Raw genomic sequence first — 16,148 nt, 5'->3', positions numbered from 1 at the left:
CCAGCGTTGCCACGAGCTGTGGTGTAGGTCGCAGACGCAGCTCAGATCCTGTGTTGCCGTGGTTCTGGCGTAGGCTGGGGGCTACAGATCCAATTCGAACCCTAGCCTGGGAACCTCCATATGCCCCTGGTGCAGCCCTAAAAAAAAAAGACAAAAAAAAAGTAAATGTGTTTACAAAGTCAAAAGACAAAAAGACAGATGGGAAAAGTATTCATAAATCATGTGACAAAGATATAATCTATATAATGTAAAAGCCCTTATTAAGGAAAAGGCAGATGACTCTCTTAAAAATATGCAAAGCAGGAGTTCCCTGGTGGCCTAGTAGTTAAGGATCTGGCATTGGCACTGCTGTGGCTCAGGTTACTGCTGTGGTGTGGGTTTGATCCCTGGCCAGGAACTTCTTTGTGCCATGGTATGGCCAAAAAAATATGCAAAGCAGTGGAATAGATAATCACAGAAGAGTAAATCTAAATGTCGAGTAAGTACATGTAGATATGCTTAATAGCACTAGAAATTAGCAAAAGTAACTATGAAATATCGCTTGTCACCCATCAGACTGGCAAGAACTAAAAAGTGTTAGCATCCACTATTGACTGGGATGCAGGAGAAAATGTCCTTATGCAATATTCCTGGAGGAAATGAGAATAAATACAGTCGTTTTGGACCCCCCCATAATAGAAGTTACTATTGCGGCTCAGTGGGTTAAAATTCCGACAGAGAGTCTGTGGGGACGTGGGCCCTATCCCTGGCCTCCCTCAGTGGGTTAAGGATCCGGCACTGCCGCAAGCTATGGTGTAGGTCACAGATGCAGCTCAGATTTGGCATTGCTGTGGCCATAGTGTAGTCTGCAGCTGCAGCTCCAGTTTGACCCCTAGCTAGGTAAATTCTGCATGCCACAGGTATGGTCATAAAAAGGAAATAAATAAATAACACCACTCCCCATAATAAAAGCACCAATATATATGGCTCTGTATACTGAGATGTTTGTTGTAGCACTGTTTGCACTGACAAAATAATGGAAATAAAAGGAATGTCTATCAAAACAGGAATGATTAACACAGGTCATTCCTACCCTGGAGATCATGCAGCCACTAAAAATGATTTGTTAGAACAATACCAATTAACTTGGAAAGACGTATTAAATGAGAGAGATGATGCAGAGAGGTACAGTGTGAACCTACATGACAGCCCCACCACATATGTGTATATATAATATATTAATATATTATATAATTAATATAGTTTAATATATAAATAAATAAATATATATATTTGAATGTGGTTCTATGAGGATGGAGAAAAAAATGGAAGAATACCAGTAGATTAACACTGGCTAGACCTTGGGAGAAACACTCCCCTCCGCCCAAATGCCCAGAATAGAAACAGCATGAATAATAACGATCCAATTTGTAAAAGAAAGTAAAACGCTTATGTGCTATTGTAGGTGAAAAAGTAGATAAAAAAAATTATAGGTAGGCTCCGTTAACAATCAGGTAAAACATCCAAGAGAAAAATGACTGACTGCCAATAGAATCAAATGATTGTGATCATTAAGTAGAGGCATTATACTTGGTTTTCCTACTCTATATTTTCTAAATTTTTTTATGATATAGTTTGGTTGCTTTCATAATTAAATAAATTAAATAGGAGTTCCTTGGTGGCCTAGCAGCTAAGGATTTGGTGTTGTCACTGCTGTGTCTTGGGTTCAATCCCTGACCAGGGAACTTCTGCATACCATGGTTGCAGCCAATTAATAGTAAAATAAAATTTCCAATGTATTTTCTAGTAACCATACATACACCTTTTATTACTACTTGAAATCAGCAACTATTTGTACATACGTGAGCTTGATGATATCTTAGCTTGGAAAATGCATACACTTACATTTTATCCATGATATATGCAGGGATTTGGGGGTTTGTTTTTAATTAGTTGCAGATTAGATAAGTAAATCCCCTGCAGTTAATTATCTACAAAAATCCCATTAAAGATATGACTTCTGTATTTCAAGATTTTCTTCTCCAAATAGAAACAGAAATCACCTCTAACAATTATTTTCAAAGCTATGTGGCTTTGAGCAGGTCACTTCTCTTCCCATCCTTAGGCCTCAGTTGCTTCTACAAATGAAGAAGGATCAAATAATGTTCTCATTGCCTTTTTAGCCCTAACATTCTGTGACTTAATTATTCAGCATGGAATGCATTAAATACCAGATTACTTATCAATTGCCAAGGAGTAGAAACTTTTCATCTTAGTAATGCTTATATCAGCTATCAAAGAGATTCAGATAGCTAAGGAACATGTCTTACCTTGACATAAATTTCATGCTCACATGAAAAATGTCCAAGGTTCCAAGTAGCATATGGTCTTCACTTTGGGCCTTTCTTTGTATCTCTCATTTATACCGTGTAGCTATCGACCAATGCTTTTTCACCCATGTGTACCTTTCAGACTGTGCCAATTTATCATTTTGCTTCACAGACCTCAACCTGTGAATAAAACATCAATTTTACTTTAAGAGGTACATTATATGGGATAAAATGCACCCAGTCAAGTATTCATTTTGATGAGTTTTGACAAATCGCACCTGTATAACCACTACCACAATTAAGCAATAGAATATTTTCATCCCACTTAAAATTTCCCTGTGCTTTTTCCCAGTTAAATGCCCACCTCCTGCCTTAGGCAACTACTGATCTGCATTTTGTCACTATGAATTAGATACATCATTTCTAGAGCAATGAACAAAGCTTTCTCAATCTTGGATAGCATTAATATATTTTGATTGTTTCAATCAAGTTTCTTAGTTGCAAAGCAATAGAAAATAACTCTGGCAGATTTATGCAGCAAAGGAATGTGTTGAAAGGATGTGGGCAGCTCATAGAATTGCTGGAAGACTGAAGAACCAAATTTGGGATTATGCAGCCAGTAGCAATGCCCCAAATCACATAGTACAGCTGTTCTGGTGAGGAAAGCACCAAAAGCAGCAGCTTAAATTACTTCGACTGCCTGTGCAGGGTGGTTACCAGCACTGCCCTTGTTGCTGCTGCTGTCTTTGGAATCCTTTATATTTCTAAAAAAGCAGAAAGTATATCAAGTATATATGCCTTAGGAAGTTCTTCTGCAACTGCCAGTCTCAATTGGAGTGAGCGGATGGGAGAGTGGCATCATGTGCTCCTCATGCCTTAGCTGCCAGGAAGGCTAGGAGAACCTGTCATTGTCAGCCTCTATAAGGGGAGGCCTCTGATCAAGACTCATAAGGTCAGAGAATTCCCCAATCATTGGAAACGGTTAAAAGTCTAGATGGAAAAAAAAACAGGACCAATGTTCACAATACTGACTATTTTTGCTTGTTAGATTGCATCCTGTGTCTAATGGTCACAACAGCCAGGTCACTTTTGACAAGCATCTCCTGCTGTAAAGAAGTTTACCATATGCTGAAAGTGGGGACAAGGCCATCAAGGAACTTAATGTTTAATTAAATAGAAACCAATATATTAGCCTTCATATTTGTTCAAGTTAATTTCCATTTCCCTAAACTATTCCCCACTAATAAAATCAGTGGGTTTAAATTAATTGATTTGACTCCCCAAAGAATATAGCATATTAAAAACTACCATAATTTTAAGTAATGATGCTCATACTTGTAAAAATATTTACCTTTGACTTTTGATTGTTTTTCTTTTTCTTTTTTTTTTTTTGCCCACTCTGGTGGCATGCAGAAATTCCCAGGCCAGGGATCGAACCCAAGCCACAGCAGTGACAACACCCAGATCCTTAATCCATTAGGCCATCAGGGAACTCCTACCTTTGAATTTTAAGCTAAATATTTATTTAATATTTTCACTCCTGAAATAGCACATACCACCTGTTGACTCTAAGAGCTGTGTTCACTTTAATTTTAAAAGTTAACACCTCTAGGTACTGACACATCTTATTTGACTCATATGAGAACGGGAAAAAAGTAACAGAGAGAATTCTGTATTTAGTAAATCCTAATTTACTGATCTTGGGTGTCATTGCTGTGCATACGTCAACTGGATTATTATTCCTGATGGTGTAACAACACAATTCCTTGGTGTTTCAGTCAACAAGCAATTCAATTGTCATTTGAGAAAGAACTATCCATCCTGGCTTTTGAACGAAAACCTTCTTTTCTTGTCATCCAGTGAAATCTAAGAAGCTCCAGCATGAAAGTTTGGAGAAAAAGTGCCAGCGGCTTAAAAGATAATCTGGCATCTCCAGTGCTTTGATGTCTGGAGGATACTGTGTTTTATATAGCAAAACCTAGGTGTCCATCTGAAAAGACTGTCTCAATAAATGTAAAATAAAAATTCTAAGTAATAAAAAACCAAAGGCATTAAAAAAAAAAAAGTTAACACCTAAAGTAAGTACAGTCACTTTACCTGTTCCCTGCTCTCCCTTACTCTTGATTTCAATTGACAGGTCCAAGGAGGAGGGGATGGCCTGATCCAGGGACAATGAAGATGCAATGTTGAAGAATAAGCTGGAGGAGAGAAGCAACAGGCACCATGGAAAAAACCAAAACAAAGCAAGGTTAGATTTTTTCCTGTGTCCCACTCTCTTTAAGGCTCAAGATTTAAGAAATACGAGTTGTAGTTTTGTCTTGCCCTTGTCTCAAAACATGAGAACATGTTAACTTGACAGTACGCATTTCCGCATCGTAATAGAATGACCATGAAGAGCACAGACCTGGTGCTGGAGAAATAGGAAATGCTATATACATATACATATAATTTGGTCTGAATAATTATCTTATTTTTCTTAGCAATAACTTTAGGACTGACTCGGAATAATCTGCTGAATTAGGCCAAGATACATATTCAACTAACAGACACACAACACCTCCAGGCTGGCCTAGAAACATAAGGGCTTTCTCTTTTAATCTTTACCATGTAGAATCAACCACATAAAAGTAGGTTCTGTTATTGTCTCCAATTGACAGGTAAGGAAACAGTCACAGAGAAGTCAGGCTACAACCACCAAGTGTCGAAGTTTGATCTGGGAGCCTGGTCTCTGTGCCCAAGTTCTGATTCTTATATTAATATATTAATATCTGAGTCTTAATTAATATATTCTCCATTATATTAGGCTATTGGAACATAGCACAAAAAATGGGCTAAAAACTTTTCTCAAGCTTGTGTGGGGAATATTGGTAATCTCAAACCATCTGCATTTTATAGGGACAGCCCTTAGTGTATATAAATTCTGGGCTGAGGTTACATATTACTTATGAACTTAACATACCAAGGCTGTTCCTCTAAGAAAGGATTTCCTCTACCTGCATGTCTTAGGAGAACAATATACACATCCATACAACCAAATATTTGCAACCAAGGGTTTCATCTGTAAATTGCTAGATACATACAATGTGACACAAAAGAGATGTAACTAAATGGATGAGCAAAGGGCTGCATGTTTTACATGGATTGCCTGGTCTTCAGGGCCAACAAATATGATTCCAAAAGGTATATTCTAGGCCAACCTTTTTCCTCCCTAGGTATAAATGGTTTTCATAACCTACTATTTCCTCTGTATTTGGCCTGTGTTTGACAGTGTCTAGTATCGACAATGCTGTTTTTTGTTTTGTTTTCCTGCTGCACCCTTCCCAGACCCTTTGCATTGCCAACTCCCTTTTATCAGTCCTCCTACCCAGGAGGACAGAAGATTCCTTTAGCTGATCAGGGTGGTGACAGAAGGGCAGAGTTCAGAAGTTTAGGAAGGATCAGAGGCAGGAGAAGGAAGGGATATCTTACACAGGCCTCCTGAGAACAAGAGAGTGACAACTGGATGGGTGCCTTCTTGACTGTGGAACTATCCCCTCAGGTAACCTTCAGTCAGCCCTGAGAATAAGAGAGAGACCCTTCACGGGCATTCCCTTCTGGCTAATTAACGATCCTTCATCATTCAGTTTGACTGAGAAACCGCCCCATTAGGGTATAAGCGTGGTTAACTAATACAAGAGTTATCTCTGGTAGATATGTTTGTCATTAGGATGTGATATAAAATCACCTACGCCAATCTATCTTCTTGGTGAATCTTGGTGAAGCATTGGTTTCTTGTCATGCAGACACAGATTTAGGCTCCACTAAGTCCCCTTATTCCTGCATGTGTCTGAAGAGGAAAGGGACAGAATGAGTTGTGTTGATTAAACAAAGCTCTTTCTCCCTACAGGAGAGAATGAACATAAGCCGATGAATAATCCTTCCACACAGATCTACCAGGTAAAAGCACAGATTGTTTTGAATTCTCCTGTGTATAACAATGATGACTATCCTTTACATATACATTTTTTTAGCACTCACAACAGCTTCTACACGTATCGTTGTATGTGTTCACTTAAGACTTGGAGACAGGCAGGAGAGAGAGTGCCATTCGCACTGTACTCTTGAGAAAAGTGATGACTGAGGACAGCTTATCCAGTTTATAACATACAGCACACTTCTCCCACATTGATGCTGCTTTTTCTGCCTGTTGCCACCATCAGCATGGCCATTACACTGCAATAACCTTTCCATCAGAGAAAGGGACAGAGAGAGATCTATTTTCCTTAATTCTCATTTTAGCAGGGAGAACTGAGAATAAAAGGGGGTTAACATAGAAAATGGTCAAACATGATGATGGAAAAAATTTAAGCTCTTTTAAACAATGGGAATATTTTAATTTACAAGGGAGATAATTGTTCTACACAACACTGTAATAGGTTTGCAACGAGTTACACTGGGCTGCTTTGACTCTAAATAGTTATTTCTTTGGCTTCTATCTTCTAACTGCAATTTAAAGTAAATTTCTCTTCTTAATAATCATAGACTTAATTTTGACAAAATGTGTAAATAAAAGCAGCTTGGGCTACGGGAAACCTGTGCTCCTCTCTGGGGTTAAGGCATTATTATCTGGAATACATGAGAGTGAAGGAAGAATTGACAGGGTTTGGTGGGAGTTGAGAGAAAAAGTGATTTCAAAGTTAGCTCTAAGGTTTTAAGCTGTGGTAACTAGGAAAAAGAATGGTTTCCCGGGAGTTCCCATTGTGGCTCAGCAGTAACAAACCTGACTAGTATCCATGAGGATGAAGGTACGATCCCTGGCCCCAGTCAGTGGGTTAAAGGTCCAGCGTTGCCATGAGCTGTGGGGTAGGTTGCAGATGTGGCTCACATCCCGTATTGCCGTGGCTGTGGAGTAGGCTGGCAATTGCAGCTCTGATTCCACCTCCAGCCTGGGAACCTCCATACAGTCTTCCGAATAGAGATATAGAATCCGGAGGAGCAGAAAGTTTAGGAGAAATGGAATTTAGATTTGTTGAGTTTAAGTGACAAAGTGAAAATAACAGCTAGTTCCCAGAAATATCATGTCAGAGATCATTGCTGTGGACCCAATTAGGGCATGCTACCACAGGATTATGAAAACATTTTAATCATGTTGCTCCTAGAACCAGACCAGCAACTAGAGGGGGTAAAGGAAACAGCCTCATTTCAACTTAGTGCCTATTTATTGAGCATTAACCATGTGCAAAGTCTACTGCTTGGCCTAATGGGATGTGCAACAGACATTCTCATTGATTTTTAAGTGTTCTGAAAAATGCATACAATAAATAGCTCATACAAGGTAGGCTGCTGGAAAAATTACAGCAGAGGCTTTGGTAAAATTCTCTGGGAGATGGACAAGGGACGAGTTAATATTGACTGAAGGATTTGAACCAGGCCTTTAAGGACAAGTTGATCATCTGGTAAGTGGATATGGGGAAGGGTATTTCAGGCAGAGGGACAAGCTTGAACAAAGGCCTGGAAACTGAAGCGAGTCTTCACTCAGTGCTGATTTGATGCCTCCCTCGTCCGTCCAAGGCCTCCAAGTGTCTTCCCCGCCTGCCTCCTCTCTGTTAACGTCTGACCTGTGTGTGGCATTTGAGTGAGTGTGACTATCTCTTTAAACTCAGGTATGATTTAAAGTCTATTATAGATTTTATGTAGGTCACTCCCTGAATGTTGGCTAAATATAGCTGCAGTGGGGGTGGCCTCATTTTCTTACGGTATCACAAATCCAAGTACATCTGTTCACAGAGGAACAAATGAAGCAGTAGAAGTAAAGTTGGCTTAGCTGACCTCTATGATGCTGTGACTATAACCCCATCCTAGTTTTAAGAGAATGCTTCCTAAGACCCTGTCTGTTTACTCCAAGCAACATTTAACCAAAAGAAGTTGAAGGAGGAGAAGTAAAGAAGAAGAGGAAGAGGAAGAGGAAGGAGGGATGCAGGGAGAGGTTAACTATATTAGATACAATCATACTAAAAAGGGAGAGAAAAATATGAAAGTTGAAGCAAAATGTGACATTTCAGCCATTTTCTATCTCCTTGTTTTATTTTGTCAATAGACGTCCCCCCATCCTGACCTGACATTATAGTAAATATTAACTTGTTTATTTTTTAATTGTCTGTCTCTTTGTCTCCTTCTCTAGAATGTAAGCTCCAAGGGCAGGGATTTAGCACATTTTGCTCTCTGTTGTATTCTGGAATATACAAGTATAGTGCCTGGAATATAGCACATATTCAATAAATATTAGTCGAATGAATGAATGAATATCGCAAGATCTGTATATTGCTTTGAGCCAAGAGGTCCAATGCAATCCTTTAGTCTGGTGCCAAATGGTGTTTGGGAAATTGTCTGGTTCTTTGCAAAAAAAGAAGCGGTCTTTACTTCAGACTCTAATCAAAATAAACTCAAAAGTGGGTTAAAAGATTAAATACTAAAAAATAAAACCATAGGGAGTTCCCAGTAACGAGCCCAACTAGTATCCATGAGGCACAGTGGTAACGAATCCAACTAGTATCCATGAGGCTGCAGGTTTGATCCCTGGCCTTGCTTAGTGGATTAAGGATATGGTGTTGCCGTGAGCTGTGGTGTAGGTCACAGATGTAGCTCAGATCTGGTGTTGCTATGGCTGTGGTGTAGGCCAGCAGCTGCAGCTCCAATTCTACCCCTAGCCTGGGAACTTCCATATGCCACAGGTGTGGCCCTGATACAAAAAGACAAAATAGGAGTTCCCGTCGTGGCTCAGTGGTTAACGAATCCAACTAGGAACCATGAGGCTGCGGGTTTGATCCCTGGCCTTGCTCAGTGGTTTAAGGATCCGGCATTGCCGTGAGCTGTGGTGTAGGCTGGTGGCTATAGCTCTGATTAGACCCCTAGCCTGGGAACCTCCATATGCCGCGGGAGCGGCTCAAGAAAAGGCAAAAAGACAAAAATAATAATAATAATAATAATAATAAAATAAAACCATAAAAGTTTAGAATTAGTGAATATCTATTTTGTCTCTGGATTTCAAATATCTTTTTAAGTGAAAAACCACTGGAAGAAATCACAAAGGAAAGAGTTAGCAAGTTCATCACATCACAATTAAAAATTTTCCCAAGAAGTTCCCTAGTAGTTAAGGATTACTATTAGAAATGACCTAGTAGTTAAGGATTTGGCTCGGGTCACTGTTATGGCTCAGATTTAATTCCTGGCCCAGCAACTTATTTATGCATGCTGTGGGTATGGCCAAAGAGAAAAGTTTTCCCAATGTAAAAATATTTTCAACAAATTCAAAGATCAATAACCAAATTGGGAAAATTCCTATAAAAATATTACACAAGTTCAATGACATATAAATAGTTCATAGAATCAATAAAAAGGAAACTTCTGAAACCCCAGTAGAACATAGGCAAAGAACACAAACAGACAATTTACCAAGTAAAATTATAGCTGGCTAATAAATGGAAGGAAAGGTTGAAGCTCAAAGGAACAATGATTAAAACAAGGAGCAGTGCTTGCTTTGGTAGCACATATGCTAAAATTGGAACGATGCAGAGAAGATCAGCATGGTCCCTGTGCATAGATGACACACAAATTTGTGAAGTGCTCCATATTTCAAGAAAAACAAAAACAAGGAGCATTATTTTTTGACTACCTAATTGGCAAATAATAAAATAACTAACTAATAGTATCTAGTTCTAATGAGTGTGTGTGTAAATTGGTGGAGGCTTTTATGAAAATTATTAGTTAAAATGCAGTAAAAGTGTTAAAATGTTCATACCCCTAATGGGCTCCCTATTCTTTGGTTGGATGTGACCTCCTTGGTAAGAGTAAGATACAGTGACCTAAACAGGTCACAGAAGCCAACAGGAGAATGAGTTCTGTCATCTCCCAGTTGATTCCAGGTAGAATGACTGTGGAACAGGTGAATCAGTGTGGATGCTCTGACAGCACCTTTGCTTAGCACACTCCCTTTTATTTGTCCTTTGTCCTCTGTGCATAGCCCTCTCTCAAAGTCTGACCCAACCTCTTTTCCAGAGCTAGACTGTGTTGCTTCAGCCTTGATTACTTCATTTTGAATATGTATTTTTAAAATTATGATTCCATTAACATGAGAAGCAGGGGTTGGGGCCCCTCAATTAAGGCAGCAGATGTAACTGCACAGCTTAGCTCTAGCTCAACCCTCACACTAATGGTTTGAACTCCAGCTGTGTTTTGGGCTGACTTGTAGCCTTAGGAATGTAAATACTTCAGTTTCCACCATGTATATTGCTTATGGTTCATATATCTGATCCAAAACATGTTTTCCCAAATACACTAATTTAGGACACTGCACATTATACAGTGTGTTTCCAAGGATATACAAGCATATTATTATAACTTTTCAAATCCTCTGGTCAAATATACTTTGTATACTTGTTACTTAATTGAATATATTGTCTCTCTCCAATACAGTAGATTTCCATTTGGGTTTAATACTACTAAAACATTTTAACACAGTAATTTCATATTTAGGAGTTTATACTAAGGAAATAATCTGATACACACAGAGCTTTAAATAAAAAGCATTGTATTTCAATGTATTATTTTATATTAAAAAATTATAAATACAACATAAATTTCTAACATGGGTGAATGGGTAGGAAAACTCTGGCATATTTGTAGGACAGAATATTATATAAGTTCCTGTCGTGGCTCAGTGGTTAACGAATCCACCTAGGAACCAAGAGGTTGCGGGTTCGATTCCTGCACTTGCTCAGTGGGTTAAGGATCCAATGTTGCCGTGAGCTGTGGTGTAGGTGGCAGATGCAGCTCAGATCCCACGCTGCTGTGGCTCTGGTGTAGGCCAGAGGCTACAGCTCAGATTAGACTCCTAGCCTGGGAGTCTCCATATGCTGCGGGAGCAGCCCAAAAAATGGCAAAAAAGACCAAAAAAAAATTATATAACCATTGAAAATAGTATAGCCACTTAGAAAAAATTTTGAAGGCTAAGGGAAAGGGCTTATAAAAATGTTAAAAGCAAAAGGGAAAAAAAGGAGGGCAGAATCAAAAACATCTTTAGTGTAATTTCAACAATATAAATATCTGCATTTATATTCATAGAACAAAATAGAAGGAAACGTGTCCAAATGTTAATGGTTATAGTAAAGTAAAGAAATTTGGGGTAGCTCTTTTTTTTCTTCTTTATTTTTCTCTGTAATGGAAATAATTTAAGAAAATGAGTTATATGACCAAAGAAATTCTAATGAAAAAATGATGGGAACCAGTCCTGCAGTAATCGGTTTCATCATCAAAACTGTCATTGAACGTTTTCTAGGCTTTGTAAGTCCTGTTTGAGCCTCAATCTCTTTTTACCACTGAGGAATGTTTCTTTAACACCAGAGACGTTAACTCTACTAGACCAGTGGTGCATAGAGGGATGGCTAATATACATTTCCAGCACACTAAGCTCCATATCAGCATTGATAGTGCCCTGTAAGAATGACTTTAAGGATCAGCTTCTGCGGGGAGTGTAGAGGAGTAGACTTGGGGAATTTATCCTTGACCGTTCCAATGACTTGCCTACTTTGTGTTTTAAATCACTACATTGAATGGATTCCAGTGAATTAATCCATTGTATTGGATTAATAAAGAGGTCTAAAATTAGAAAGCTGGCAGCTGGCAGCAAGACCATGTTCCTTCCATAGCAACCCTGCTTTAGGGGGAAACCAAAGCAAGTACCTTGGCATCCTTGCTATTATGCCCTACTTCAAAATACTGGGCTTTTGCTCCTATAGAGAGAGCCTTTAGTCAGGTGTGGCAGGCATTTGGCATACTTTGTAGCGGTTTCTCAAGTCTTGGCGTTATGACTTTGTAGAGTTCTCAAGGCACAGGCCGAGTCCTCTGAATTTGCCTCATCATAGTCTTCTCACCATAATAATGGACAGAAAGGAAAGAGATGTCTGTGTAAAAAAACAAGTCAGAACAACTCACATAATTTATGAAAATTTAGTTTGAGGGCTCTTTGGTGGAAAAAATAAATTGGAAGACATTGACCAAAATTCAACTTGAGAAGAGTTAAGAAGCCAAGAAAGTAAAGGAAATTGAGAAACAGACATTAAGAGCAGGAAATAGGAAGAATTCGGACCCCTCTCCCCTATTTCTTTGAGCCTAAGATGCCCTCTGTGGTACCGTAGGCTTCGAAGTACAAGTCTTCCCTGAACCTGCCTCCAGTGGGAGCCCGCCTCCAGCGGCAGGATGGAGGGATCATAACCTCTCTAGAGCAGCTTCATGAAAAAATCAACGAGATGAGGAACGTGTTCAACTCGCTGGAGAACAAGGTAGACACCCATTTCTAACCCTGGGGGTGGGCTGTGGGCTGTCAAATAAGAAAGCAGAAGAGACAGCAGAAAAAAGATGCTAAGTTCATGTTTTCAGAGTATTTTTTATTCACAAAGGAATGGCCTGTTGGTACCAGAAAACCAGTCTGTAGCACCTAAAGATCTTTAAGAGCCCCAAGTATATTAAAAGTGACATGTTGTCTCAGGTGTGTGGTTGTACTCACTACGGCAGCCCCTCTCTGGCTGATCAGTGGTTGTGAAGCTATTTATAAGGCAGTAGCGTTACTCCCATGGCAGGTATCTAAGGGGCTCAAAGTAATATATGGACAGGAAATGGCTCATAGCTCAAAATGCTTTCAGGATTCCCAAAGTCCCTATAAAGTGGCTATTAGGGACATGTATTGAGAGTTCTTAATTTTTTGATAGCTGGAGTTCTATAGGTGAAGAAAAATCCTTTCCCCTAGAACCCTGCCGCTGCCTTTAGGCTCCTGGAGAAAATTCTACACCTAAGGGAGCAGGTGATATGAAAATGAAACCTATTTCTGTTGGAATGTGGTTCCCTTTTTTTTTTTTCAAGCAAGAAATATGAGTGAATATTGGGTTTCCTTCCTTCAATTTAAAAACCTGCCTAGGAGTTCCCATTGTGGCTCATGGGTTAAGGATTTGACATTGTGTCTGTAAGGATGCAGGTTTGATCCCTGGCCTCGTTCAGGGGGTTAAGGATCTGGCATTACCACAAGCTATGGTAGGTCACAGATGTGGCTCAGATGCAGTGTTGCTGTGGCTGTGGCACAGGCCTGCAGCTGCAGCTCCAATTTGAACCCTAGCCTGGGAACTTCTATATGCAGGTGTGGCCCTAAAAAAACTTACCTATATTTTGTTTTGATATTATATTGCCATCAATTTCATTTTGCTTGCAGAGGATGAATTCATATAATGAAAATGACCAGATCAAATGTAGTTGATCTGATGATTTAACCCATCCTGATGACTTAATTAGGACATGTGCTAAAATCTATCACAGAGATTATTAAAATTAAAAATGACCAAAACGAAAAACAGATTGCTTACACTCTTTCTAATCTTTCAGCTCTGAACACTTGACAGGTCCTATATTTTTTCTCTAAAAGATCTCTTATTTCCCCTGCCTCCTAGCCGTTGAAAGAAAATTTCACGAAGTACAGTGAACCACAAAACCATATTTTGAAAATATGGTATAAGAGAATAAGTCATTTTATAGTTGGAAGTGCCATTGCAAGTTGGAACCATTTGGATAACCAGATTCAAAAAATGTTTAGGATACTCATTTGAAGAAATTTCGTTAAGGTACTTGGACTTTAATTTCCATCCCTTTAAAATAAGTATACTTGGTAGATACTTTTCATTACAGAATAAACCTAAAAAAGTTCTGTTTTAAAAAAACAATCTGGAGCTAAGCATTCCTCTGCTTAGCAGACTGTAAGATCATAAATATCAAGAAAGTAATTTTATTATCTTACGGTTATAATTCTTAACTTTCCGTCTGTTAAAATGTTTTTTTTTCCATTTGTTTAATAAATAAAACTGAACTATAGAAGTGCTCCATTTTCTCCACATTTCTGTTTGTGCTTAACTTAAAGGGGGAGGAGAATTAAAATTGCTACTGATTTGCTACTTAAAGGGGGATTTGCTACTCAAAGGGGGAGAAGAATTAAAATTTCTCGAATAACTTTTATGGACCAAGCATACACCATGGCAGTCACCTTCCTACATTTATTCATTTAATTCTCTGTGAAATGTTATCACAGCTATTTTATGGATAAGGAAACTGCTACAAAGAGGCTAGCCAACTTGCCTGAGGTCTTTGTGTTTGTACAGAGTGCTATCTGACTCCAAAATTGACACCCTTGCCATAGTTGGAAGTTGATAGAAGAAAAAATCCATGTGTATATTTATATACAACCAGGTGTGACAGCCAAAGATGATTCACATCGTTATCAGCATGCTGAGCTTCTATCACTACCATCTACCATTGCAACTATTTCCTGACAATGGAAATGTCATTATCTTCTTTTCCATGACATCATCAAAGCACATTAAAAAAAACAAAAACAAAAACAAAACTTCTTCCTTTTCAAAGAAATATTCAGATCTGCTTATTTATTTCTCTTTTTATCATTTCGTTTTTTTTTTGTCTTTTTTTTTTGAGGGCCACACCCACAGCATATGGAGGTTCCCAGGCTAGGGGTTTAATTGGAGCTGTAGCTGCCAGCCTACACCACAGCTATAGCAACGCCAGATCCAAGCCACATCTGCGACCTACACCACAACTCATGGCAACACCGGATCCTCAACCCACTGAGAGAGGGCAGGGATGGAACCCACAACCTCATGGTTCCTAGTCAGATTCATTTCCGCTGCACCAAGAGGGGAACTCTTCATTTCAGTTTTTTAAGGAAAAAAAATAACTGAATTTCTTCAACATTCCTTTATTCATGGGATTCAAAGAGTTACGAATCAACACTGTCTTTCACATGCATATGTTTCTTTTCAAGTAAATCTCTTTTTAGTCAAAGGTGTTAGAATAAATAGCAGCTTGCAGGAGTACTTGTAAACAATTAATTCCTTGCTTCCTTGTCACTATCAAGCTTCAGTATATGTGATATAAAGAAGACCTTCTTTTCCCTAGATGAATGGGACCTTCAGTTGTCTAAACTTTAGTCTACTAGTAAATGAGGTCTGTGCACGTTCAAGAGCCTCGTTTCTCAAACACAAGAAACATCCAAGGGATGGGTGGTGCCATGCATAATAATTGAGAGCAAATTGAATTTATTCTTTGTGTGTTATTTAGTTGCAGGCCCTAGCCTCTGAACTCAAAACTGGCTTCACAGAAGCAATGCAAGAACTGTCAAGAATTCAACATGGAGAATATGCTTTGGAAGAGAAGGTTAAGAGCTGCAGATGTTCCATGGAAGAAAAAGTTACTGAGATGAAGAATTCATTAAACTATTTCAAGGTAGGCCTCTCTTCTCTTTCCCTGCTGAAGAGAGATTCTGGGTCCTTGTAACAGGAGTAGAAAATTTGCCGTTTTGCAAAGCAGCCAAATGTAAGAATTTCTCTCTAGCCCATTCGCTAATTTTCGTGGAAAACTATTTCATGTTTCACTTTCTTGGATTTCTGTGTTAGAATTAGAAGCTACAATAGAAGTAAAATTCTTGTGTCTCATTCATTCATTCATTCATTTAAGAAATATGTGAAAAAAGCTTACTGTGTATCAGATATTATGTTACATACTTTCACTCCATATACCAGATTATATACATATTGATTCTTAATTTTTAGGAAGAGCTGAGCAATGCTATGTCAATGATCCAGGCTATCACTTCCAAACAAGAAGAAATGCAACAGAAAATTGAACAGCTTCAACAAGAAAAGCGAAGAGAATCTCGAAAAGTGAAAGCCAAGTGAGTGTCTTACCAAAAAAATTGACCAGGAGTTTCCTGACAGTGCAGTGGGTTAAGGATCCAGCATTTATCACTGCTGT

General features: G+C 38.7%; 1 protein-coding gene, 1 long non-coding RNA gene and 1 other non-coding gene across 4 annotated transcripts in view; 2 read left to right on the top strand and 1 right to left on the bottom strand.

Annotated features, from left to right (window-relative positions):
* The window catches only part of ARHGEF33 (Rho guanine nucleotide exchange factor 33), a 75,829-nt gene that overhangs the window by 22,736 nt on the left and 36,945 nt on the right, over positions 1 to 16,148 (top strand). For both annotated transcript variants that reach the window (XM_047782236.1, XM_047782237.1), the window contains exons 3-6: positions 4,447 to 4,557; positions 6,196 to 6,245; positions 15,456 to 15,620; positions 15,947 to 16,068. In XM_047782236.1, the coding sequence (XP_047638192.1) occupies positions 4,533 to 4,557; positions 6,196 to 6,245; positions 15,456 to 15,620; positions 15,947 to 16,068 (362 nt within the window). In that variant the 5' untranslated portion in view covers positions 4,447 to 4,532. The remainder of the gene's footprint in view (positions 1 to 4,446; positions 4,558 to 6,195; positions 6,246 to 15,455; positions 15,621 to 15,946; positions 16,069 to 16,148) is intronic.
* On the bottom strand, positions 2,320 to 16,143 carry LOC125128143 (uncharacterized). The gene is made up of 3 exons (XR_007135153.1): positions 16,082 to 16,143; positions 4,407 to 4,507; positions 2,320 to 2,489 (listed from the first exon to the last, which is right to left on the bottom strand). It is a non-coding gene; the product is annotated as an uncharacterized LOC125128143 (long non-coding RNA).
* On the top strand, positions 9,817 to 9,923 carry LOC125128594 (U6 spliceosomal RNA). The gene has a single exon (XR_007135289.1). It is a non-coding gene; the product is annotated as a U6 spliceosomal RNA (small nuclear RNA).

The sequence above is a fragment of the Phacochoerus africanus genome, chromosome 5, assembly GCF_016906955.1.
Source record: "Phacochoerus africanus isolate WHEZ1 chromosome 5, ROS_Pafr_v1, whole genome shotgun sequence".
Taxonomy (NCBI): Eukaryota; Metazoa; Chordata; class Mammalia; order Artiodactyla; family Suidae; genus Phacochoerus; species Phacochoerus africanus.
The sequence above is the reverse complement of the archived record's forward strand: the minus strand, read 5'-3'. Positions and strand labels throughout refer to the sequence as shown.